Source organism: Nicotiana tabacum, chromosome 7 (assembly GCF_000715075.1).
Source record: "Nicotiana tabacum cultivar K326 chromosome 7, ASM71507v2, whole genome shotgun sequence".
In the NCBI taxonomy this organism is placed as follows: Eukaryota; Viridiplantae; Streptophyta; class Magnoliopsida; order Solanales; family Solanaceae; genus Nicotiana; species Nicotiana tabacum.
In genome coordinates, this window is record NC_134086.1 from 89,607,492 (window position 1) to 89,632,735 (window position 25,244).

Here is a 25,244-nt window from a genome sequence, read left to right on the forward strand (position 1 = left end):
AAATTGTCTGGAGTTAAATGGGGCCAAAGGTTTTAGAATCTGGCGTTGTAGAGTTGCTATCTGCAGGCTGCAGCCGCCTTGGGTTGTTTTGAGGGCTTATTTCTATTGGCTTTTGTGTGGTTGTCTTGGACCCAGTCTCCCTCATGTTAATCCAGAAAGGTTATATTATGTGGCATTCTTTGACTAGCTAGTTGGCAATTTCGTATACAACACTTAATATATATATAGTTTTGGCATCTTCTTTTAAATATTTTGGTGGTGGAAAGATCAAGAATTCTTTTTTCTTTGAGTGGGGAATGGATTAATACTGAAGCATTCAAATAATTGGAAAAACCATGCATCAAATTAGAAGAACATATATACTCCGATCCTTTTCCTTTTCATTATTTGTCATAATGAAAAGTATCCAAAAATTTATGGTTTCGGCCTTTAAGGTTCTTATCAATGAACTCATTGTATTTTAAAATTATGGGTTCATATATATTATTTTTTGCAATTATAATAATTTTTTACACATCAACTTATGCTCACGTCAAAAGTTAAGGGTTCAACTGAATCCGATATCACAAGGCTAGATCTGCCTCTGATGTAAAGTTCGAGGAGGGGTATCAATACGAAGTTGAAAAATGAGCATTTTTAAATTGTGAAAATAGTACGGGCTAGCTAGTTTTCGGACCGGTAATTGAAAAATAACAGCGTCTGCAAAGTCATTAAAAATAGCCACTATTTTGCTACCATACGAAAAGTTACACCATAATATACTGGAGATTAATGCACATGTGTATGAATTGCCAACATATTATACTGGAACTCCAGCACACGGAAAGTTTCAACATAATATATTGGAAATTGAAGCACTTGTGTATGAATTTCCAGTATATTATACTGGAACTCCAGTCTATTATGCTGGAAGTTCGCGTGTAAAAAATTCGAACTTCACTATATTATGCTGGAATATTTTTCGGATTTTGATCAGTGTTTTCGTTCAGATTTATCTTTACATGAAAAGTGGCTAAATTTTGATTACTTTTGAAACTGTAGCTATTTTTTAATTACCACTTATAAATTTGGCTATTTTTGAATTTCACCCAGAGTTTCATAAGTTTGTCTGAATAAGCTACCACAACTCAACTTAGGGAGCTTTTTGCAATTTGCAAATCTTGAGGAGTCGGCTCTCACAAGTTGAGGAAGTTAGTGAATCCCGCAAAAATAATTATTAACGTAAATAAGATAATAAAGTTTAGTGCTATCGAATGAGTAGTAATTATGAGAAAAAATTATTGAGGAAATAAAAAATAAAGGGACCTCTATTATGTCTTAAAATTGTGGTTACTTGCTTTTGTTTTCTTATATATTTTATACATGCATGATGATTTTGGCAGCAAGATGGAAACAAAGAATATATGTATTCGCTTGCTTTTGTTTAGCCAGTTGGGTCAGAGGGGCCAGATTTTAACCTACTCTGCAAGCAGCTGCACCTAATTAACGGCAACAGATTCTGTTTTACTCAATATAAAAACTTCCAACTTTGTAAATTTCAGGCCTTGCACCTTACACCAAACCATACTAAATAATTAGGATAGTTCAATGATAAAATAAGTTGAAAATATACATTAATTCTCATAGTTAAATAGCTAAAGTTTTATGTACAAGCATATGTCATTCATGTATTGATTTGGTGTAAAAATATCGTGTGAATAAACTCTCAGCTTCTCTCAAATACCGCCTTTGCAGATTTTGCTTGTGTTAGTCATAAAGCATGTCTAGAAAACGATACATATCAATCAACTGCATACATTTCAATCTCAAATTTGTTGAAGTCCAGTTTATGATCATAATTGGTAGCATAAGGCAATTAGTAAACTCTATGACCTTTTCGATACAGATGGAAACATATAAGAGCTAAGTGAAAAAGGAAATGCGACTATCTTTTGGTATATAGAGTGTTAGGAAATTAACTCATAGCAAAAAGAATCGATGCCCTCATCTTACATCATCGAATCAATAAATACATGACATGTGCTTGCAAATACATTTCATTCACAAAACCATGATTAATTATTGCATATTTTCACTTTTTAAATCACTTAACAATATTAAGTTAATATGATTTGGTGTGTACATATGATACATGCAAACTTTTACCAAGTATAGGGAATCAGTGCAAATTCAATAACAGGGTAATTAATTAGAGCAACATTGCTATAGCAGCTTGCAGGCTTATATAATATTGTTGATTGCAAGTAACCGTCCAGAACAGGTGGAACTCGTAACTTAAGAAAATAAGACTAAGTAATTTGCTATAGCAAATTAAATTACACGGCAGTGTAAAATTTTCATTACACTATCAATTGATATAAGTCAAATCCTCCAATACAACCAAATTGAATCAAGATCACCCGTGATTCCAAAAAGACTAGCTGTACATGCATGCCAAAATTTGAACCAAAATCACAGACAAGCAGTTTGTTGGCTAAAATGGAGTGCAGAATTAAGATAGCTTAGTCAGAAGCCTAATCTTGTAAACAAAAGGTTACTTTCAGAATTAGCATCACAAAACTCAGACAGAAAAGGAATTGAAGAGAAAAGAAGGTATGTCTGAACAAGCAGCAATAAGTAGAACGAAAAGTCGAAAACCAAGCATGTATTACAAAAACAAACAATGGATAAATTTAATTTTCCAGAAGAAAACTAAAATACCAAGAGAATGCAGTTGCCTGCTTTTATGTTGTCAATTATTTCTCTAACAAGAATGCATTAAAGCTATAACCCCTGCATGTAATCTGATTCACTCAACAGCTTAATTCGCAGCTCATAACTTGTTTGATTCTGTCCTTGCAAAATACCCTCACCCTTCATAAAACTGCTCGCCATCAAGCAAGCAGAGGATAGTTATACAACCAAGAAATGAGATGAAAAAATAAGGCAATGACTTCCATGTCTCTCAGCTTTGAGTCTACTGTATCAATGTGGTTGCGCACATGCTCCATTCTATGGGATACATGATGCCAAGGGCTATCAAGAAGCATTGATGTATAAATCATGTCAAGCAGGAAATGCTGAGCACGAATTGTAAGTGTTGGTATGTCCTATATTCGTCAAGAGAATGAATTATCTCCGTATATGTCTTCGACAATCCTCACCTCATGAGCTAGCTTTTAGCTTTCGAGATTGAGTTAGATCCAAGATCCATCTTCTTAGTATGGTAACAAGCCACATCTCAACTTGTTTGGGACTGAACGCAATTGTTGTTACCCACTGTTGGGTGCCACCATGTTATATTGTTTACGCTCCAGATGTCCGGCCAAGCATGTGCGGGGTGGAGGATAATGTATTACTAATACATTCCACATTCTGTTATCTCCTTTTATGATCTTGGACAATCAGTACCTCATAAGCTAGTTTTTGAGGCTCTTCAACAAGAATCGAAATACTGGTTTCTAGACAAGCAGAATGTCTCAAGAAAGTGGCAAGCATCTGGCTTTAAGTAGAGCCCTTTTTTGTCATTGTGAAGCCGGGCGGTGAGCACATTAGCAGTAAACACACTTGATTGATTATTCAGGGCTTAAGCAGCAATCATTAAGTGGCACTTTTTTGTCATCGTGAAGCTTGAATGTTGAGCACATTAGTTGAAAGCAACTTGATTCATATGTAGTCCTTCCAAAACAACCTCGCCCAGTATTGCACCGAGTATCTCCCTCGGTTCAATTTTATTGGTGATAAAAGGGAAACTCCATTCATTTTCTAAGGGAGACAACAACAACAACAACAACAACTATCAAGTAAAATCCCACAAAAATGGGGTCTGGGGAGGGTAATGTGTACGCAGACCTTACCCCTACCCCGATAGGCCAGGCCTTTTCTAAGGGAGGCATTGAGCCTTTTTTTGTGTGTGTCGTTTTTTTTAGGGGGGGGGGGATTTGAGCTCTCCTCAATGCCAGTAGCTCGATTTCCTCATGACCTTGACTCTTCCATCATCCACCACTCAGATAATTCGCAGCAAACTTCTTCGCAAATATTTGATGCTCCGATAATGAGGATTATACTCCCACAGATAGAGCATGTGAAAGATATAATGTAATAGGCTTATATTGGTATGTCATCCAAGACTCTAATGCAGTGCACGTAATCATCCCTGCAACCAACAAATATTTCCCCACCAATCATCACAGGAGAGGAGAAGATGTCTCCTCCAAGTTCATACCTAGCAAATTCCTGCACCATATCACATGGTTGATTTGCTCCGTCGGAATTCAAGCTGACTTGAACAACATGTACACTTCCAGAACTGGAGCAAACACAGACTAACCTGGCAATGACATATACACATGAGTTGAATTTCTTACTGACTTCTCTTAGAATAATTCATTGCATGATCAAACTACAGAAAATCACCTTTGAGACAGAGAAGAATCAATGCATGCCAATAGCAAGTGCTCATCCACATAGGCAGATGAAGTGATTGGATGTCCAATATCATGCTTCCAGAATAAATCACCATTTTCCTAATAAAACATGAAACCATACCCATTAGCATGATCAAAGATTTCATGCAGAGATGTCAGCCTAACATCTCTAACAATAGTTTAGCTCATCTTCCGGATGGAACAACTTGAAAGATATGCATTACCAACCCATAAAAGGAAGATAGAGAAACAGCGATATTCAGAGACAACTATGTCTCAATCTTAATCTAGTTGGGGTCGGTTATATGAATCCTCACGGACTACACTCCATTTAAGCTCACCTTAGACTCATTTTCTACATTATTTTTACTATTATTATTAATTTATATTTATACTTAACCGTAATTAACTTATAGACTTTTCTTCAGCATCAAGAGCAAACAAGAAAATGAGGCCTCTTAATTTCCACGAGCTCTTTGAATGCCAAAAATAACGGGGATGATGTCTGTGGCTCAACTGCTTCCATGAGTTAACCTATCAGAATTAAGAACAAGCAGGAAGCTAATAATTTTGCCTTAATTTGTCGCCATTCATTTTCTCTTTACTCCGAGAACTAACTTTACGTCTTCTTTTGTTCTTCTGCTCTATTTCCCTATATCCTTATTTAATTTGACAATACATCAAACAAACAAAACATGTGAATTACTTAGGTTCACGGATTAAGAAATGTTAAATTTAAAAGCATAAGCCTTTAAATGAGATGGACACGATTTAACATGTGAATTACTTGCTCTTTTCTCTTTTGCGCTTTTCCTTATTTCCTTTTATTCTTGTTACCTTTTCGCTTTCTAAAAAAAATTGTTTTTTCTTGTGCACGCACCTGACTAATTTCATGGGATATGTATTACCTCCCATCAGCAATAGGGTATCAGGTAACTTTATTCATCAAGGCTTGGACAAATATCAAGTATCAGCTATACTTATATTATGTGTTTACCAAAATTAAAAACAGTCGAGCACCCATTACATTAAAATCTGGATACACCAGAATCGATGGTTGACGGGGGTTGTTACATGATATGGCCCAAAAGAGTCTCGGAATAACTAAATATACTTTTGGAGATTACCTATGAAGTTGTATTATGACAATAAGACCATTACTATCACACACATTGTGGTTCAACATGACATTGTTAAGCATATCGAGACTGGCAGAATTTAATAAAAGAGAGTTGAATTTGCATATTGTTTGTATGTCGTTTGTTCCAACATCACAACAAAAAGCAGATATTCTCACAAAGGCGCAGTTTCGGCCTAACTAAGAGAATCTTATTCAGCAAGATGGACATGATAAATGTCAATATCAACTTGATGGGGTGTGTTGAACTAGGAATTAATGGCTAGAAACTATCACTAGATTTTGAAAAATAAAATAGATTTGTGCATCCAAGGGTGTGGCCTAGTGGTCAATGAAGTGGGAGGAGAGCCATAAGGTCTCATGTTCAAATCCTAGCGGAAACAAAAAAGATTAGGTGATTTTTTCTCATTTACCTAAGTCTTGGTGGGCAGAGTTACCCAATACTTGTACTGGTGGGAGGCACCTAGTGTCGGTGGAATAGTCGAAGTGCGCACAAGCTGGCCCGGACACCGCCGTTATTAAAAAATATATAGATTCATTATCTTGTAGGTTTAAACATTGTAAATTTTAACAGCAAAATAGAGAGATCTATTGGGGTAAGCTATGTAGCTCAGAGCCTTCAAAATCCTTGTCACACCAGTGTCAATTAGATGCGATTTAGGTGTTGGTGTAAACTTGTTCGGACAACAATGCCAAAATTTGGTCTTCAAGAGAGAAAAAAACCATCAGCATAGCATGCTCTTTATATGCCATAATCATAAGCTGCACAAGAACAACTGAAGTTCAAGATCTTTACCAAATCAAAGGAGTACACACTGCCATCTCTTGAACAAACAAGCACCTGTAGAGATTTAAACAAAGAGAATATTCATACTCACGAACATTTAGATTTTGAGATACTACTTACTGAAAATAAGAAAGGCTTTCGACATGTAAAGAAAGGAAAACTAAAATAGTAGAAATAAACTTGTGAAAGGCCTAAATAGGCCAATATCTTATTCATAAGATGAAACTTTCAGGGTGACGACAATGGTGATTGAGAAGTAGTGAGGTCTTCTCACCAACTGAAGACATAAGTGGACATAAAACTGAAAGAAATGATAAATCAATGTCAAAAATAGAAGTGGGTCAAAAAAGTGTGCAGAGACATTGAGAAATTGAGTTACGGTTCCTAAACTAAGGCCTTCACTTAATGGCAGGCATCCTACTAATTCGAAGCAAAACACTGGGCAGGAAATTTTTAGATGTGATATTTGGTCTTTAAGAGTATTGCTCCATCCTCACCCTCACAAAGGAAAGGGATACCATAAGACCCCTCAGACTCTACACACATCACGACTTTCATGCTTGTTTCCCTTACCGAAAGGTTAGTATATACTCAAGATGAAAAGTGTAGACAGTGAATAGACCAACATGTGTCTAAGTTTCCTTGTGGATGGTTCTCTTAACATAATATTACTGTGGTTGTATCAGATTTATAACTGTGAAGATATTATAGGGAGAAAAAATCACCTGTGAAGTTAGTGCACGAGATATGCAGGGCCCAGCAAATATTGGGCCAGCTGTACTCACCTATTCCACAAGCAACACATAAATAGATAAATAAATGATGAAAATTGAAAAAAGTACATCTCACAGGAATAGACGGAAATGCATCAACTAAAGATCATATGTCCTATTTCATTTTGTATTGATCAAATTTATACAATCAAGCGGAATAAGCATTCATGCTCCAGTAAATTGTTTTGCGCCAATTGTCTTACAGCCACATCATCCTATTTACAGATGCTCACATCCCAACCATGATAATGGGAAAATGGTCTTATCTCAGCTCTAAAGGGTTGGCTTACAGATCGTGTAAGAGGGGAAGGTAATTTCAGGATAATTACCCTTGAAAGGGGGGAAGGTTTCATAGGTAAGGAATCACAAGGATTTTGATGAAGTAAAATATATCCATTGATTGATGGGATAAAATTGGAAGGCAGAACTTGACTTTCAATAAGATGAAATGAGTAAACATAATACATCAAGTTCATTCCCGTAGGTGAGAAGCAGATGATCTGAAAGAGGTGCTTGAGAATTGGTGCAGACTTGAACTGAGCAGTAGGAAACATAATATTGAGCTAGCTAAAACTTATCCTCCTAATGCGATAATAACATCAGACTTAAGCTTTGATACAGAACAAATAAATGGATGGCTCCAAGAAGCTAAAAGAGTTCACAAAGTGTTTCTACAATTTTTTGCCAAGGAAAACTTAAAATTGAATACTAGCATAAATTCATACTACAAAAGAGAGTTTTCTTTAGGTTAATCTACAAGGTACAGAAGATTTCGTGAAAGCCACATTATTATGCAGAATTCTGTAATCTAACAGAAAATACACAAATATGCTCCGTTTTTTTTTTGTTTTTTTTGAATTGGTAACTATTGTATATATTAAAAACATCAGTACATAGGTTGCACTGAAAACCAAATTTACATAAAGAGGATTAGTAGATGTTCTAATTTGAGACCTAGCAAGATCCTTGTATGTCTATGATTGTCAATGTATCTTCTATGTAAATCTGTTTGCACCAAAAACAAAAAAGAAGAATACAATTGAGTTTGATCTTCTGCACTGGATTGCTTCTATCTTCAAAACATCTCGCGTTCCTTTCCCTCCAAACTGTCCACCAGATACAAGCCGGGACAGTCCTCCATCTATCTCTACTAGTTGCTTCAGCTCCAGCTTCTTCCCAGCTATAAAGGACATCTTTAAGCCTGTATGGCATTGACCATGAAATACCCCTAAGACTAATAAAGATTTTCCATAGTTGGTCTGTAATCTTGCAATGTAGAAACAAATGTGTGACAGTTTCAGCATTTTCCCCACACAAAAAACATCTTGAGCACAGAGAAATTCCCTTTTTTATGAGATTATCCTGGGTTAATACCGCCTCCTTTGCTAGTAGCCAAGTGAAGCAAGCTACCTTGTATGGAATCTTTGTTTTCCATATATGTTTCCAAGGCAATGGGTCCACCTGTTGATTATTATGATTCAAAATCTTATATGCATCCTTCACCCGGTAAACCCCTCTGTTGTGCCTCTTCCACCAAAGTGAATCAAAACATTCCTGTAATCCTTTAAATGTTTCCAGCTCTTTGTAAAGGTCAGCTAATCTTGTTATCTCCCCGTCATTCAACTGTCTTCTTAGAGCGATTTCCCATCCTTGATGACTCCTCATATCAGCTACTGTCTTATGCTGGTTTTGTGCTAAACCAAACATATCGGGGTATCTTTCCTTTAAGCTTCCGTTTCCTAACCAGTTATCATTCCAGAATGATGTGTTCCTTCCGTTGTTCACTCTTATGGAGGAGTGATTCTTCATTATAGGCCAAAGTTCTCTGATGGATTTCCACACACTTACTCCATATGATGTTCTGACTTTTTTTGACACTCAGTTATTTTCCTCACCATACTTTGTTTTGATCACTTTGCCCCATAAAGATTGGGGTTCTTGAGAGTACTTCCATAACCATTTCATTCTAAGAGCCTTGCTATGATTCTTCAAATTCCTTATTCCTAAACCACATTGTTTTTTATCCATTGTGAGTGTCTTCCATTTAACTAAATGGAAGACCTTTTTCTCCTTATTACCTTGCCAAAGGAATGATCTTCGGAGTTTGTCCAATCTCGGTAAAATGCCTGCTGGAATTGGGAACAAAGACATCATATAAGTTGGAAGTGAGTCTAATACTGAGTTGATTAGAACTAGCTTGCCCCCCAATGATAGGTATTGTGATTTCCATCTTGACAGGTTCTTCTCACACTTTTCTATGACTGAATTCCAGATTTCTTTTGATTTGGATCTTCCACCAAGAGGCATCCCAAGGTAAACAGTTGGTAGGGACCCAACTTCTCCTCCCAATATCTGTGTCAGTTGCTCCATGTTGTTAACTTCATTAATGGGAAAAATATTACTCTTTCTCCCGTTGATGTGTAATCCTGAGACTCCCTCAAATAAGACCAAAATGATTCTTAGGAATCTAAGTTGGTCCTTTTCGGCATCACAGAAGACTAGAGTATCATCAGCATATTGGAGATGTGTGATCTCTAGATTGTTTGCCCCACTCCTGTTTACCTCAAAACCTTTAACCCATCCACTGACTTTAGCCGTTTTGATCATGTTGTTCAATCCTTCCATGGCTATAATGAATAGAAAGGGAGATAAAGGATCACCTTGTCTTAGACCTCTGTGTGAATGGAAAAAACCTTTAGGAGATCCATTTATGAGAATGGAGAATTTTACAGTAGATATGCAAAATTTCATCCACCTATTCCATTTCTGCCCAAAACCCATTAGTTCTAACATTCTGAGTAGGAAGCTCCAATTTACATGATCATAGGTCTTCTCAATATCTAATTTGCATAAGATTCCAGGTTCTTTCTTTTTTATTCTTCAATCCACAGCTTCGTTGGCAATCAACACTGCATCTATTATTTGTCTTCCTTTGATGAAAGCCATTTGTTGAGCATCGACAATTTTCCCTACCACCCTCTTAAGTCTTTCGGTTAAGACTTTTGAGAGCAATTTGTAGAAGCTCCCTATCAGACTGATCGGTCTGAAATCTCTCAATTCTTTCGCACCTGTCTTCTTTGGAATCAAAGCTATATATGTTGCATTGAAGCTTTTCTCAAACATCTCCTGAGAATGGAAGTTGTTGAAGGCCGCCATGATGTCTTCCTTCAAAATGTCCCAACACTTTTTGAAAAAAACTCATTGTGTATCCATCCGGACCTGGGGCCTTGTCACTTGCACACATCTTCAGACAGGTCAAAACTTCTTGTTCCTCAAAGTTACTCTGTAAAAACTCCCTTTCTGATTCAGAAATTCTTGAGCTATTTTCGAAATTGACCGTTGGTCTCCACTCTTCAGGTTCTTTGTATAACTCCTTGTAGAATTCAGTTATCTCAACCTCTATTCTGTCTGGATCCTCGACTACTTCATGTCGAATCATTAGTTGATCAATGTTGTTGTTTCTCTTGTGTGCATTTGCAGTGCGATGGAAAAATTTTGTATTCCTGTCCCCTTCTTTGAGCCACAGAGCTCTTGATTTTTGTCTCCATACAATTTCTTCATTCTTGAGTTGTTCCTCAATCTCCATTAGAGTAGTTGCTTCCTCACTGATGTCAGCGCTCTTAGTTGTTGTGTTGTCTCAAAACCTGCTAGTTGACTTAGCAATTTTGATTTTTGCAGTCCCAAATTACCTTCATAAACTCTGCTCCATTCTTTTAGCTTGCCCTCGAGAGCTTTTAACTTGCAAGCTAAAATGAAATCTGGTCTTCCTGAGAATTCAAAAGATGTCCACCAGTCTCTAATTCTGTCATCAAAACCTTCCACATTCAGCCACCAATTTTCAAACTTAAAGTATGATTTAGCTTGTTCCCACGCACCACAGTATAGAGCCACAGGTGAATGGTCCGAAATCAACCTTTGTTGGATAGTTTGCTTGATGTTTCTGAAGCTTTCATCCCATTCTTCTGAAATGAGAAATCTATCAATTCTTGAAGCGGCGGTATGATTGTCCCCTTTGAACCAAGTATAGTAGCCTCCTTCAAGTCGTAGATCTATCAACTCCATATCTTCTATAAAATCCGAGAATTCAACCGCCCAAGGACCTTCCATCAATCCCCTCACTGCACCAATTTCTCTCCATACTATTTTCCTTTCTATTCTACAATTTGGGGCATACACTCCTGTTATGTGACATTGAAAATTCTGTAAAAGAGCCTCGAACTTGCAAGTCAAAGTGTATGCACCAGTCTGTAACACCTCCCCTTTCCATACTCTGCAATCCCATAATAACAAAATCCCCCCTCTCGTGCCGCTAGCTTCTAATCTTGCATACCTTACCCAACTACCACCCTATATTTGACTGACTATTTCCTTGATATCTCACTCCACTTTTGTCTTTTGCATGCATATAATGTCTGCCCTCCAGTTCTGCACTTGACTTTCTATGATCTCCCTTTTTTTCTTGTCGTTTAATCCCCTTGCATTCCAGGAAATTACTTTGATCTTCATATTGAAATGATTGATAGATCTCTTCCCCTACTCCTTTTTCCCGTCACTCTTGAATTTGACATCAAACGAAGTGAAACCTTTTAATTCCAGTGATCCTTTGAATCTTTGTTTCTTCACCTCCAACTCTGTCTCCACCCTTCTAACATGTCTGCAACTGTCAATTTGCATTAACAACTCCAATGCTTCTTCTTCATGGCCTTGAAAATCTATTCCAAACATTTTCCCCAATTTGATCATATTTTGATGGACCCATAGTGTTGCATCCATGTCTTTATCCATTAATGGATTGTGTTGCTGAACTGCTATAGGATTCACCTCCTCGATTTCCCAATCTTGGATAGAGCTAAAGTGCTTTAGTTGTTCCAAAGCACTTCCAACTTGATCTTCCCCCATATTTGTGTTTATGCTCTGCTCCCCTGCCTTCTGTTCCAGTCTTGCTATCTCTGCTCCACCTTCTGGCTGACTGCAACTGTTAAGTGTTGCCTTTGGCATACTTTCAAGGTTTTCATTGGGGATTGGATCCCCTGGAGTGGACTCTTTTGCCTCCAGGTAAGAAGGTCCTCCCATTTCTTCAATACAAGGCTTCAGCCTAATATCATCAGAAAACTCACACGAGAGATCATTAAAAATGACTTGTGCAGCCAAGTCGGAGTCATAGGATTTCAGCTCGTTGTTTGTCACTTTACTGCTCTGATTCATCGAACTCGAACCTTGTGTAAGTTGCACACTTGCCTTTCCTTTATCAGTGTTTTGCAATATGGTGCACCCCACTTGATTGTTCAAATATCTCTCTATTTCAAAACATTGTTCGTTATCTTGCATCTTCAGCTCATATCTTGTTTGTCTTTCATCCCAGATTGGGATGAAAAATTTGATACTGTCTCTTTCAATCCCAACCTCATTGGGAATCTTTCTGCCATCACCAACAATTTTAATTCTTGCCCACTTAAGATGATATTTGAGATCAGTTTCTTCTTCAGTAGCTATCCATCCCCCACAGAGATCTCCTATTTCTTTGAAGATCTTTTGTGACCATAGATGTAAAGGAATCCCCATGGCTCTAATCCAGCATGTTTCCTCGATTTGTGAGTTTGGAATGCATCCAGCAGTATGACTCCACCATTCCAGATGAAGCTTGAACTTTTTCCAACTCCATTCTCCTTGCATAATCTGCTCTGCCATGAATTAGTTTGGAAATTCAAAAAGAAACATGTTGTCTGTCATTTCATACATGTTTACTCCATATGCTTTGTTCCATGACGCACTAGCCCATCGCCTTATGTCTGCTAAAGTGGGTCTCTCATTGATTTCTTTCCCAAAAAACCCGACAATGCATCTTTTTAGTAAACCAGAATCCTCGCTACCTGTCGGTTCCACAACAGAGGTATCTCCATTGTTTATGTTGACCTTTACCTCTCGAAGGGTATTGGATTGCCATTTACTCTCCTTGATTGCTTTGACATAATAGTAGTTGTCCACAGTGATTCTAGGTGGGGCTGTGGGATTCATTTTGGGGGTCTGATGTATGAATCTTTCTATCTTAGCTGCTATGTCTTTCCAACCTGCATTCAAAGCTAACTCTGGAATTATAATAACAGACCTCCCTTCTCCCTTCAGTGACAGAATGCTCATGTATCTTCCATGAACGTTGAATTTCCTGGTACAGAAATGTTCTGTCATATGTTCCTTGTACTTCCATCGCTTCACTAAATTCATTTGATCTGTCGACGCTTCTTTAAGTACAAAACAAATCCATTCCATTACCTTTCTGCCCATGGATGAACGTCTCATCATGCTGCGGCTTCTCTCCACCCATTCGAACCATACCTCTTTGTTGGAATTCCATCTGGTGATGTCAAAAGATTTGAATCCTACGTTGAAATAAATCCGGTTGTCTCCCATATTGTACAACCCAGCTGTTCAGGTTATGGAAATTATAAGGAGTATTTGATAGTCATCACAGTTGAGGTAAAAGAAACTGAAATTTGGGCTAAAACAGAGGTTTCCCGCTCCCGGAAAAATAAAAGTCGTCGGAAATCTGAAAAAATTGTACCGATCTGGTTGGAATTAGCAGTACAGGAAGCTGTCCAAAAAAAAATTTGAAAAGCTGCCGGAAATTGGCTCACGCGCCCGGCGCGTGGTGACTGGGTCGCCGGAAAGTGCCGCGCGTGGAGGCTGCTTCGTCGGAAAAATTTCAGTGGAGTGGTCGGAATTTCGAGGGCTGTCTAATGGTGTTCATGGAAAGCTAAAAATTCTTGTACTCAGGCTCCTCTGGGAGTGTGCCTGAGAGCTTGAGATTCTAAAGTGAAAAGTTATGAAATTCTAAATATGCTTCGTTTTAGGTGCATTGGTTCTTCTATTTGGAGTTGCCTATTTCGTGCAGGTTTTAACTAGTTCAGTTTCACCACAAAAAAAAAAATGATCCTCCTTATATCCACGTAACAAGAGGGAACGTGTGGAGTTCAAGGAAATTAATATTGTTCTACCTTCCAGATGACAGATCCCTCAGTGCCCAGCGAAACAACACTTCCATCCACCGTGCAACATATAACTGCAACACCACAAGCTAAGTTATGTATTTGACATCTGAAACACACACCATAACAGCATGTACTACCAATCATCCAAAATTTAGACAACAATGCATAACATCATAAAAATAAGAGGGTGTTTGGATTGGCTTATAAAAAGTAGCTTTTAAGCTAAATGCCAAAAGCCATAAGTTGGTAATACCCAATTTTTGGCTTTTAGCTTATTTTGTACTTTTTGTGCCTAAATGTAAGTGCTTTTAAGCACTTTTTATCATTGTCAAACACCACACAAACTAAAAAAGTGCTTAAAAGTCAATAAGCACTTAAAATAAGTCAATCCAAACACCCTCTAAATCATAACAAATATGAATAAACTTGTCCAATCAATAACTTAGCACACTCTTATTCTTTGTAGCCCTAAACATTTACACACAGCTCTGGATGCCTTTATAGACCCCTACCAACCAAAATGTTAATCAGCCAATTCTGCTCAATATCTACTCCGGAAAAATATATAGCAAACCAGGATAAATTGACAATGACACAAAACAAGTACCATTTCCAGATGAAGGGTTGATTGAAAGTGACCCAAAAATAGGAACTCCCAATTCTTGTACCCATATTTGATAAAATGGAAGAGCCTGCAGAGAGAGAATTGCTTAACAGGCTTGCAAAGAAGCAAATATTAGCAATATTACGAAAGTATAAGAAGGTAATGCTTGGATGCCGCGAACAAAGGAAGCTTATGCTCATACCGTGGAGCAATACATATCCCATCCCACCCCAGAGTGGAGATGTTGGCAAAGAAAAGAAAACCAAGGATGGTAAGAAGAGCCTTAGGCTAGAGAGATATTCTATCTCAAATTCTAATTTGGTACATACACACACACACACACACACACACACACACACACACACACACATATATATATATATATATATATATATATAAAAGCATTTAGCAAACAGCCTAGCTTTAAAATAGCCAATATTCTAATCTGGTACTACGTTTTTTCAATAAATTAATAAAATTTTATTAGTAATGGGCAAAAAACACCCGTATACAAGATGTATACCAAAAAGTAGAAAATCTTACCAAAAATATGGCTTCCTACAAATGATACCCAATCTTCTATATTTATAGGAACCTCTGGTACTACTTTAACGGTATGTTTCACATAATGGAGACGATGTTTCTGGCAAGGTCTTATGATCTTACCTCACATCTTAAAATGAGACCAAATCATATCATACAGAACAGAACTACCAAAAATGCAGCCAGTAAAATAAAATCTTCATTTTCTTTCTACAGCTTAGATTATCTGCTTTCACATGTCATATACACTTATTGTTTAACCATAAAAGCAAGTAACTATTTTAGTAACATATAAGGCCATGTGACCAAGGGCATGGAGCTAACATGGACCATAGATGATAGTATGAAATTTTTGGACACCGAAAAATGTTGCTATTACTATTATCTAGCAGAAGATGAGATCTCTCTAATACTCAACAGGAAATTAAATTTAATGGCCGAAACAATTTGCCCTATGAATCTACAAAATGTGCAAATTGTCATAGAGGTACGAGTTATGAGATGAAGATGGCCCCGAATTACTTTTCTTCCACTTGGTCGATCATTACTTATATTTCATAGGAAAAATAAGAGAAACATATTTAAAAGAAATATAAATACATCTCCGCACCCTGACAAATAAAGCTGTTACTCTGCCACTAGTGGATGCCACATAGAGCTTTTCATGCACCTACAAAGTTTTTTAAAAGAAAAGGTTAAGAATATAAGAAGAACAAGTTGCTTAAAGAAGGCAGAAGATCGATGTTAAGTGCTGAGACGTTGCAAAGTGGTAAATATAATTGTTCCAAAACAGTCTGGTATACAGGAAAAGCATATAATAACGTGCAATATAAGGTAATCTGACCAAACATCTAATGAAAATCGCTTCATTGGGGTGCAATTCTGTTGAGATGGAAGACATAAGATGTGATGAGGGCATAAAAGCAAATCATTCTCGTAGATCTCACGGAAGGTTTTGCTAATTAGCCCTTTAAGACATGTACAGCCACAAGTTAACATGTTATGCGAAGTGCCAGAAAATTCCAAAAGAATGGGTCTATCTACTAAGAAGGACATTCAGATCCACCTCATCAAGTGCAGGTGCACCAAATATGCTACCACCACATCGGATTTTGTAAACACAACACTGATTCTCATAATCAAGGGCATAGAGATTATGGTCGTGCGATCCACACCTGCAGTCAATTATACGAAGACAAAAGAATGAGTAGTATAGTTGCAGTAAAAGAATGCTAACTGTATCAAGATGGCAAGAAAACTTGGGGAACCGATCAACAAAAAACCATTAGAGCACATGTATCTATTTATTCTCATCGGTAGATCATGCCAAATTTCTTCATTTTCTCTTTAGATTCTAAGTTTGGACTAATGAGATCTTGGTAAATCTAGGACGTTAAAAGGTACTTGGACTATTGAAAGACTTCTCTAATAGCAACATGAGCTCTCCATAACTCTAGGAGTCAATTGGCACTTGGACAGTTGAGAGACTAGATCCAAAAAGCACCATGGGCTCTCAGTAATTCTAAGAAGTCAACACAGCATACATGGGCGGGCATAGAAACAATGGAACCTAGCTGTACTGCTCCCCCAGCTTTTCTGTGATAGGTAACAGCACCCAGCTGCTAATGCAACAAAATGAATTTAGAGAATGAGATCATTAGGACATTGTAAGAACACATGTAACATGAGGCGTTTCAGGTGAGGTAGAATCAAATGAAATCTCCAGAAATGTAAGGACATTAAGAAGGCAAAACAACGCCCATTCCTTTTCTGTATTTACTGGGATTTTGCCTTCCCAAGCCCCCTCTCCGAAGTTGAAAAAAAGGGCATATATGCACTGATATGCCACGAGAATAGAAGAAATAGACAAGCTTCAGATGTAGTAGAAAATGTTTGCAAGTTTTATCAACCAGGATAAAGAAGCAGAAAAATTACCAGACCAAGTGCCTCTCTTTGTCAACAACTGGCTGCGATTTAACCTTAAAATTTCAGAAGTTGAGCACAAAATAAATGTCCAACAACAGTCAACAAAAAAAATTCAGTAAACAGGAAAGAAAGCTAATTTCCAACAGACTATTATGATTAATATCAACTACCTTTTGTAAATTACCCTTCAATTGGTCTACAATCACCAATGGATGATTAATATCCACCTCTTGTAATAACACAAGAGTCCATAAATTTTAAAAGTCAAAACTGCATCTTTGGTACCTAGATTTCAAGGGTTGTGCATTTTTTGTCTTAATTTATCAATTATGCACATAATACCTTAATTTGAACATTTAAGTGCAAAGATTGGATCTCATCCTAACGGTGGTAACTTCCTGATATAAAAATTTATGCGTCTTGGATATGACACATTTTTTATACAAATTGACGTCAAACCTCTAATAATGCAAACAATCCTTCTGATATACTATTACACCTTAGTTTATTTTAAAATATTTATGAAAAGTGAATTTTAAAGTAAATTGAGATCCTATCTCAATTACATGACTTTTCAAAAGAAAAAAAAATTAACAAATACTCAAGAAACCAGTAAAAATTCTCATTCTTGAAAAAACTTTTCTGTGCTATTTAATCAAAATTCTACTGTAGTTAAAAAAAAACACCTCTTAAATTGAACAAAAAAAATCTACAGGATTGTAATATTCTTTTGTTTGATTATCTAATATTCAGTTGAAAATCAAGCGAAATTACAATCATTGAGATAGATTTTACTTTACATAAAAGAACAGACTCATTTTTTACCATACATATGTTAAGACAAAAACTAAGGCACGATACTATATTAAGAGGAACTGAATACGTACTAGAAGTTTGGCTTTAATTGATGACTCCATCCACAAAAAGAAAATGGATATACAAGTGAAAACAGACTTGGAACGCTTAAAAGATTACAAATAGGTTAATTCTCTTTTTTCCACCCAAAAGTTTACAACAATTAGGATGACATCGTATTTTGCATGTTATGTTAAAGCTAATGTACTTACAAACTCAAAAAAGCAGAACAGAAATGCACTACCTGTAAAAATTAGGCACTAAAAATGCAATTTTACTAAATAATTTTTACTGGCTATGAAACCTGGCATTTCATATTATGTTTATTTTCTATGAACCAAAGCAACCAGGCAACTTCACCTTGCACAAATATTTTACATTTTCCCATCACTACAAAAGTTCAAGGCCCAAATTAACAGATTTGCACCAAACTATATGTTGTTCTATAAAACTCATCATTCTAACAGAAAAAGGAAAAAGAAAAAAGAAAAAAAAAGGAAGCTGTCTAGATATGATCAGTGTTTATTGAAATCCAAGCCCACAAACTCTACAAAACTGTATTCAGGCTATTCCTGTAGATATTGTATTTTTTGTACAGGGACTGAATTTGGAAGGTTCACCCAAAAAGAAAAGATTGAATTGGGCAGGCCATGGATTCCTTGATCCCTTCACACTTCCAGACATGAAATACTTCGAGGGAAACAAATACTTTAGGCAATATGCGATCACATTATTACTGTCGCTCCTCTGTTAACCTTAGGTTTAATGGTTTGTAAGCAGCAAGGTCTTAAAATGCTATTGTCTGGAGATAGGAAAAGGCAGCTTCTGAAATTATTTGATAATACTGTATAAACGTATGAATGTAACTCTCCAAGATATACAAATTTTAGAAACTCCAACACCTAAAACCCTAAATCCAGGGAAACTTGACTTCCACAAACTTGTTACCCAAGTAATAATTTAAGTAAACACAATAACAGACATCCTAAAATAACAAGGAAGCCTTTGTGACAGGAAATCCTAAATTAAATACTAAACCTACAGTTTCGAAGTAACGAGTGTTACAGCTCATCAATAATACTTCTAAAGTAATGGTTAAAGTCGCCACTATTAATCCTTCAGCACTTTTGGCAGACAAGCGATAACTATTATAGTTTAGGCCTTTGTGGCAGCTAAACTGCATCATATTAATGCTTGCCTAATAGATCAAGCTAAACCCTTCTCTAATTATGGTATCTTTCTATCATAATCAAGAAGTGCAATGGAAAAGGTAATCAACATACTATAATTACTGAATACAGTAAATGTAATCATACCTCTCCATGTGTTTGAAAATTCCAACAAGGGATGCCATTTGAAAAATTCAGAAAATAAATATTTCCATCATAACATCCAATAACAACCTGTAAGTGAGATCCCTATCAGCTGAAGTAAAACTTACAATCTAGAAAACTACGATAGAAAAAAGTTATCATCTATAACCTGAGAAAAGTCATGTAGAACTGCTGCTGAACTCTCAACACGTCCTTCTAATTTGATCTCCCACAAAACAAGACCACTAAACACATTTGCAGTGAAGTAGTATAGTCAGATGCTTTTCATCAACCAAGCCAGAAAACCATCTCAAATTAAGCATAAAATTGCCCATCTATCGATAAAGAAACAGAAAGCTAGGGTCGAGAAATAAGAACTGAGTCAACAATGCAGCCATCCACAGTAAGCATTGCTTGGACTAGTCCACAAGGAAGTCACCTTTCTCACAGCTCAAGCAACAATGGCAAAGGTAAACCAAAACGACCAAGCATACACGATCGTAGGCAAAACCAAATTTTGAATAACAAATTGCAAATATGGAACAATCACAAGCAAACAATACACACAGAAATGTAAAATAAAAAGCAATGAGAAGCTTTCACTCAAGATGGGATGTACTTAATTACCAAAAAGCCTCTCATACTATCGACATAAGTGACAGCAGAAAATGACAATAAATAACCACAGTTATACACATAATGTTAACTTCATGAGAAAAATCCGCTAACCAATGTTAGATAAGTTATGTAAATACATGAGACTTAGATGTATGTAATATATAAAAAGTGTATCGAAGCCGCAAGAAGTATAACCATAAACCTTGAAATGTTTGAATTTAAAAGGATCAGTCGCATGACATGCTGCTTCACAAATTCTTCCTATCTTTCTCTTATTTTTCACATGGTATCAGACTTTTGGTAAAATTAGTTGAGCATTCACTTGCAACAGGAGGAGAAGAAACATCTCGTGGCCATGCATTCCACGACAACCATCACAGTTGTCCCAAACTTTTCTTGTTGCTCATATGTGTTGCGTATCAATCAGTATCACCAGGATAATCATATGAACGAAACCAAGATATTGCATCTTTGTTAGAGGCCCACATGCCCTTCACACTCACACAGTGCGCGCATGACCAGCTCTAGCCATATTCTGCTAATCTCTTTTTTTTATGAAGTAAGGTATTGCATTATAGGCATCAAGAAGATGCAAAAGGTTACAATAGAAAACTTGGTTAACTCTTAATACAAAAAACCATTCTAGAGCAGGGAGTTAACCTAGATCAAAAGACAATGGCTACTAAACCATTGAGAGAGAGCTAATGAAATCTAAGAGGGGAATAAAATCCTCTTTCTAGGTTGTAGTTTGCATGGGACATGTAAATACTTGTACCAGATATTACCACCTTGCGTCTATGTTGCTCGGACTCTCCGAAAATGTGGCCGGATACGTGTCGGATCCTCCAAAAGTAGTGCATTTTTGAAGGATCCGACACGGGTGCGGCTACATTTTGGAGAGTCCGCGCAACATAGGTCAAAACATCTACGATTCCTCTCTGTCCAGATACACCAGAAAATACATGCTGCGATCATTTGCCAGATCTTCTTGATGGATCTATCAACTTCCCAGAGGCTCCAGCTAACTGCTGCATCCCTAATGTTCTGTGGGACTGTCCAACTGATTCTAAAAAGTGCAAGGAACATGTTCCAAAGATCTGCAACTACTGTACAGCGTAGTAACAGATGGTTAACCGACTCTGAGTTGAGCTGACACATGTAGCACCTATTTGCCAACTGAAGTACTGAACAAGAGATGGTTATTCTCTTGGATCTATCGGAGTCGATTCTTTCTGCTAAGACAATCCATTGCACTTGTGGACTAATGTGACCGCAATAAAACTAACCAAGGACCTTAAGGTTAGGGTGCCACCAGGAAATCTCGGTATCCTCACTTCCTGATCAATTTATTACAATTTTAAACATCCTAAAGCACGACCTACACTTGAATCCTACCACAAGTGATATCCAAGCTTCTCCGATCACCAGAACAAGTCTTTAAGTGCTCTAGCATTACCTTCAGGTTTCTCATAATCAGACCATCTTTATTTCATGTTTCGGTTTTTACCGAAGTCAACCTATGCATGTTAAGCATATAGATATAGATTAGGCACGATCTCCTTCTAACAGAAAGCCTACCAACCAATCAACTTTCTTGTTTGACATAAATTGGTATCTTTACAATAAGTAGAAATAAAATGTGACAGTAAGATTTAGTGGAGAAGCTGAACATCGAACCATAACTTTTGTGACTTGGTAACTTATATAGATTTGTTAGCGTCCCACATTGGTTAAGGGTAGCATTCTTGTCTTCCTTATATGGTATTTGGGTAATTCTCAGCTCATCACTAGATTTTTGAGTAGAGTTAGGCTCAAGGTCCATTTCTTTTACATGGTATCAACGCCAGACACATCACATTATGTAGAAATTTGAGTAATTGAATTTGAATTCTTACGCTTTAAAACATGCAAAACCATGAAATAGAGTCAAATACTTCGGGACATTGCAAAAAAGGAGGGTCACAAATATTGGCACGAAAGGAATATGCAACAAGCTCATTACATACGATTTGTATGCACTAACTTGAATGAGAGTGTTAGATAAGCTATGGGTGCATAATCACCACTCCGGCTTTGATTGGTATTTATTTTTTCTTAGTGATTGGAAAGGAGGGCGCCTGGGTATGTCATACAAAGGGAAGGCGGAAGCATCAAATGGAGAAGAGAGGCGGCTCGGCAAGAAGGAATGGAAAATCGTCAAGGTACTATCTTGTTAGATAAGCTATGAAGTAAATTAAACTTATGTAGTTAAAAAAGTTCGTAGAAGTGTCCCATATCAGAAATGTAACCTTCTATCCAAAAAAGCGTGATACTACCGAACTATTGCAGTGATATGACTGAAATAACAGAGAGCTTTCCACAATGCATCCCATCAAGTTTAGTCTATGCGTCCATATTTAGACATTCCAATCCAAAGAGAACTTCTTTTTTGGGTCAAAGCCTAGATCAAAACTGTCTAATAGTGTATGGAGACCAATAGGGCAACATATCCCATCCTCAGCTAAACCAAGTGGATGTAGGACTCATATGTAAGAAATTTGTCCTTCACGCACTTTTTAAATTTTTTCTTGATTTTCAAAATCACAATCATCTTAGACAAACATGCAGCATTACCTTGTTGCATCAATGCACAAGAATTTGTGGGAGTGAGCTCCGACAAACAGATAAGCACTTCTTTCTTTAAATACAACTAGTGGTGATGCATCAACACAAGACTCCATGTAGACCATCCACCGTTCTCGCATGAGACCTCTTTTATCACGTGGAACTTCCCAAGATAACACGGATCGGCAATGGTAACCCTCACATCTGGCGTCATGCCTTACTTTGTTGCACCGGCTGTAGGAACATGAAACCTTTGTCATAGTTGAATTATTCATATCTCTTCCATTAAAATCATAGGGATCAATATACAAATCTGAATCCGTTTTCAAACATTTAATGGGGTAATCACTTGTCAAACTCAAAGAGATACTGCTATCAAGATCGGGCATCCAAGATTTATTAGAAGGAAGCTTGCTTTTTTCTTGAACTTGCGAGTTCACTCCAACTAAAGCATCAGCTCTAAGCTCACGGCTAGAGGACACTTTTTTATGTAGAATGGCCTTCTGAAGTTTCAAAGGAGTTGGAAAAGTATACAAGTCCTTCATATTAATTCCTAGATTATAGGAGACATAAGCTGCTGATAGAGAATTGCCACCCATCTCAAAGAAGTTATCATCAAGGGAAATCTTGTCAACAACCATCAGACCATCAGAAAAAGCCTGTCCAATCAAAGTTAAAGGAAGTGTTAGAAAACAAACACCGGAAGGAAAATAATATTGACTAGAGAACAAGAGGCTCGCGACAATATGACAGCACGCATTCATTATTCAACAGCTAACCTTAACAATGATAATGAGTCAGTTACTGGTCAACTTTAGGAAGAAGCATGTAATGTTCAAGAGTACTACTTAAAGTCTACAACCACTCCTCCTTTCTCATAGATTAGCTTCATTATTTGTATTGTAGCTAAGTTACAACACCATCAAAGCACACCACTGCTCCACGAGTAGATTTCAAGGCATACTTCAAGAGTTAATTGAAGGCTGCACATTTTGGAATCATGCCTCGTTCGCTGAGGTGTACCAGTTTGGGTCTAGAGCACCTGAAGGCATATATGAACCCCCTCTACCACCCCCTTATTTTGGGATGAGATAAATTCCCTTTACCACCCTTTTTCCAAGTAGATAAATCAGCTGTCAAATCTCCGCAGCTTCACACTTTATTAACCAAATAGCAGGAAAGACTTCGAATTAGCAAAAGAGGATTTACAGCTCATTTTCCCCACGAAAGCAAAACAATCATGTTATAAAGACAGCTTCTTCATTTCATCTATTTTTTGGTGGTAAAGGATATATAGAAAGTTGGGACAGCTTGATAGATAAATGTGGTTAATCCATTTGCACAACTTGTATATATTTTTGACACAATCTTGGCGTGATATTGTAGAAAATGGACAAAAAAACAGGTTTTCTGTCATTACACAACCTGAATCAGTGTTGTCAAAAGCGAAAAGCTCTAAAAAGCGCTCCATGTTGATTGGGGCTTTAAGCCAAAGCGCAATTAAAGTGCGGGCTTTAGTAAAAAAAGGACGCAACTAAGGAAAAAAATTAAAAACTCATATGTCATTTAAGATAAAAGAAACAAATTCATTCCTAATGTTTTCCTTAACAACTATAAACTTATTTGCCGATAAATATTTGTTGTTTAGGACCACTCGATTCAAGATAGAGCCCATTGGCAATGAGGCACACGCCTTAGTGCCTTGCCTATACTAGAGTGCAGCTTAAGCGAGGCGAAGCACCCTCCCTGAGCTTTTCTGAGCTTCAGGCTTAAGCGCGCCTTAAATGAGCCTTTGACAACACTGAACCTGATTACTCCTTCAAGTAATTTTTTAATTCGGTTGATTACTCCCACAAGATATTGCAAATTAAATGGTGTTTACAAGTTGCCTGAAAGAGAGAGAAGGCATAAATTAAAACCCTATAATTCTTCCAGTTACATGGTCTGGCATTTGGAATCCTTTACATATTACAATATAAGGATTCTCTTAACAGATATCAACGAATAAGTTGTTTTACATAAATAAAAAGGGAATTTTATAACACATGATACACATCTCAACATGATGCTATCGAAAGAGTGAAAGCTAGCTTTTGCAAGAAAAGAAATTTTATCCCAGTTAGCTTGTTGCAAGGGTATAATCAATAATAAAAAATGTCATTCAGTTAAAATGTTGAGAAAACCCCTGCATAGGACAGTTTGTATGCAAAAGGTAGAGAAGCTTATACAAAAGGTGATTCTCTACAAAGAGCACTATTTATACTAACTGAAATGTCATGCTCCAAAAGTGTCAGAACATACAAAAGTTTCAAGATCTGTAATATCTTTTCAATTACTCTTTGAGTACATTTTTTTTACCAAGCTAACCACCTTTCATAGAAAATATCTTCATTAACTGAATAGCTGTTTCACCAATCAGCTTCTCCACACCCAATATAAGCCAAACTATATAATACTCCCTGTCTCAATTTATGTGGCACACTTTCCATCCTGAGACACCAGCTGATAAGTTGCTCAAGAAGGGAGTGAATTCCCATAAACAAGAAGTATATAGTATCCAGCATAGAAAATACAAGCTAACAACAACTTTTAGCAACTTATCTAGGCATCCTATGATCTTAACAATCTACACGTGATTTTTCTTCACATCTACATCGTAATATATCTAACCAAAAAAATCACATTTTAATC

The 25,244-nt window shown here is 36.9% G+C and overlaps 1 protein-coding gene across 7 annotated transcripts in view; it reads right to left on the minus strand.

Moving 5' to 3' along the window:
• Positions 1-2,649: 2,649 nt before the first annotated feature.
• Positions 2,650-25,244, minus strand: part of LOC107760944 (putative acyl-activating enzyme 19) — a 28,987-nt gene continuing 6,392 nt past the window's right edge. For 3 of the 7 annotated variants that reach the window (XM_075257387.1, XM_075257383.1, XM_075257388.1), the window contains exons 6-17: positions 22,563-23,212; positions 19,501-19,576; positions 19,335-19,421; positions 17,173-17,216; positions 16,304-16,412; positions 15,848-15,907; positions 14,698-14,782; positions 14,097-14,161; positions 7,057-7,116; positions 6,341-6,385; positions 4,396-4,505; positions 2,650-4,309 (exon numbers count right to left, since the gene is read on the minus strand). In XM_075257387.1, the coding sequence (XP_075113488.1) occupies positions 4,087-4,309; positions 4,396-4,505; positions 6,341-6,385; positions 7,057-7,116; positions 14,097-14,161; positions 14,698-14,782; positions 15,848-15,907; positions 16,304-16,412; positions 17,173-17,216; positions 19,335-19,421; positions 19,501-19,576; positions 22,563-23,212 (1,614 nt within the window). In that variant the 3' untranslated portion in view covers positions 2,650-4,086. Of the gene's footprint in view, positions 4,310-4,395; positions 4,506-6,340; positions 6,386-7,056; positions 7,117-14,096; positions 14,162-14,697; positions 14,783-15,847; positions 15,908-16,303; positions 16,413-17,172; positions 17,217-19,334; positions 19,422-19,500; positions 19,577-22,562; positions 23,213-25,244 lie in introns of those variants that run through there. The other 4 variants (XM_075257385.1, XM_075257384.1, XM_075257386.1 and 1 more) reach the window with 3 other exon arrangements.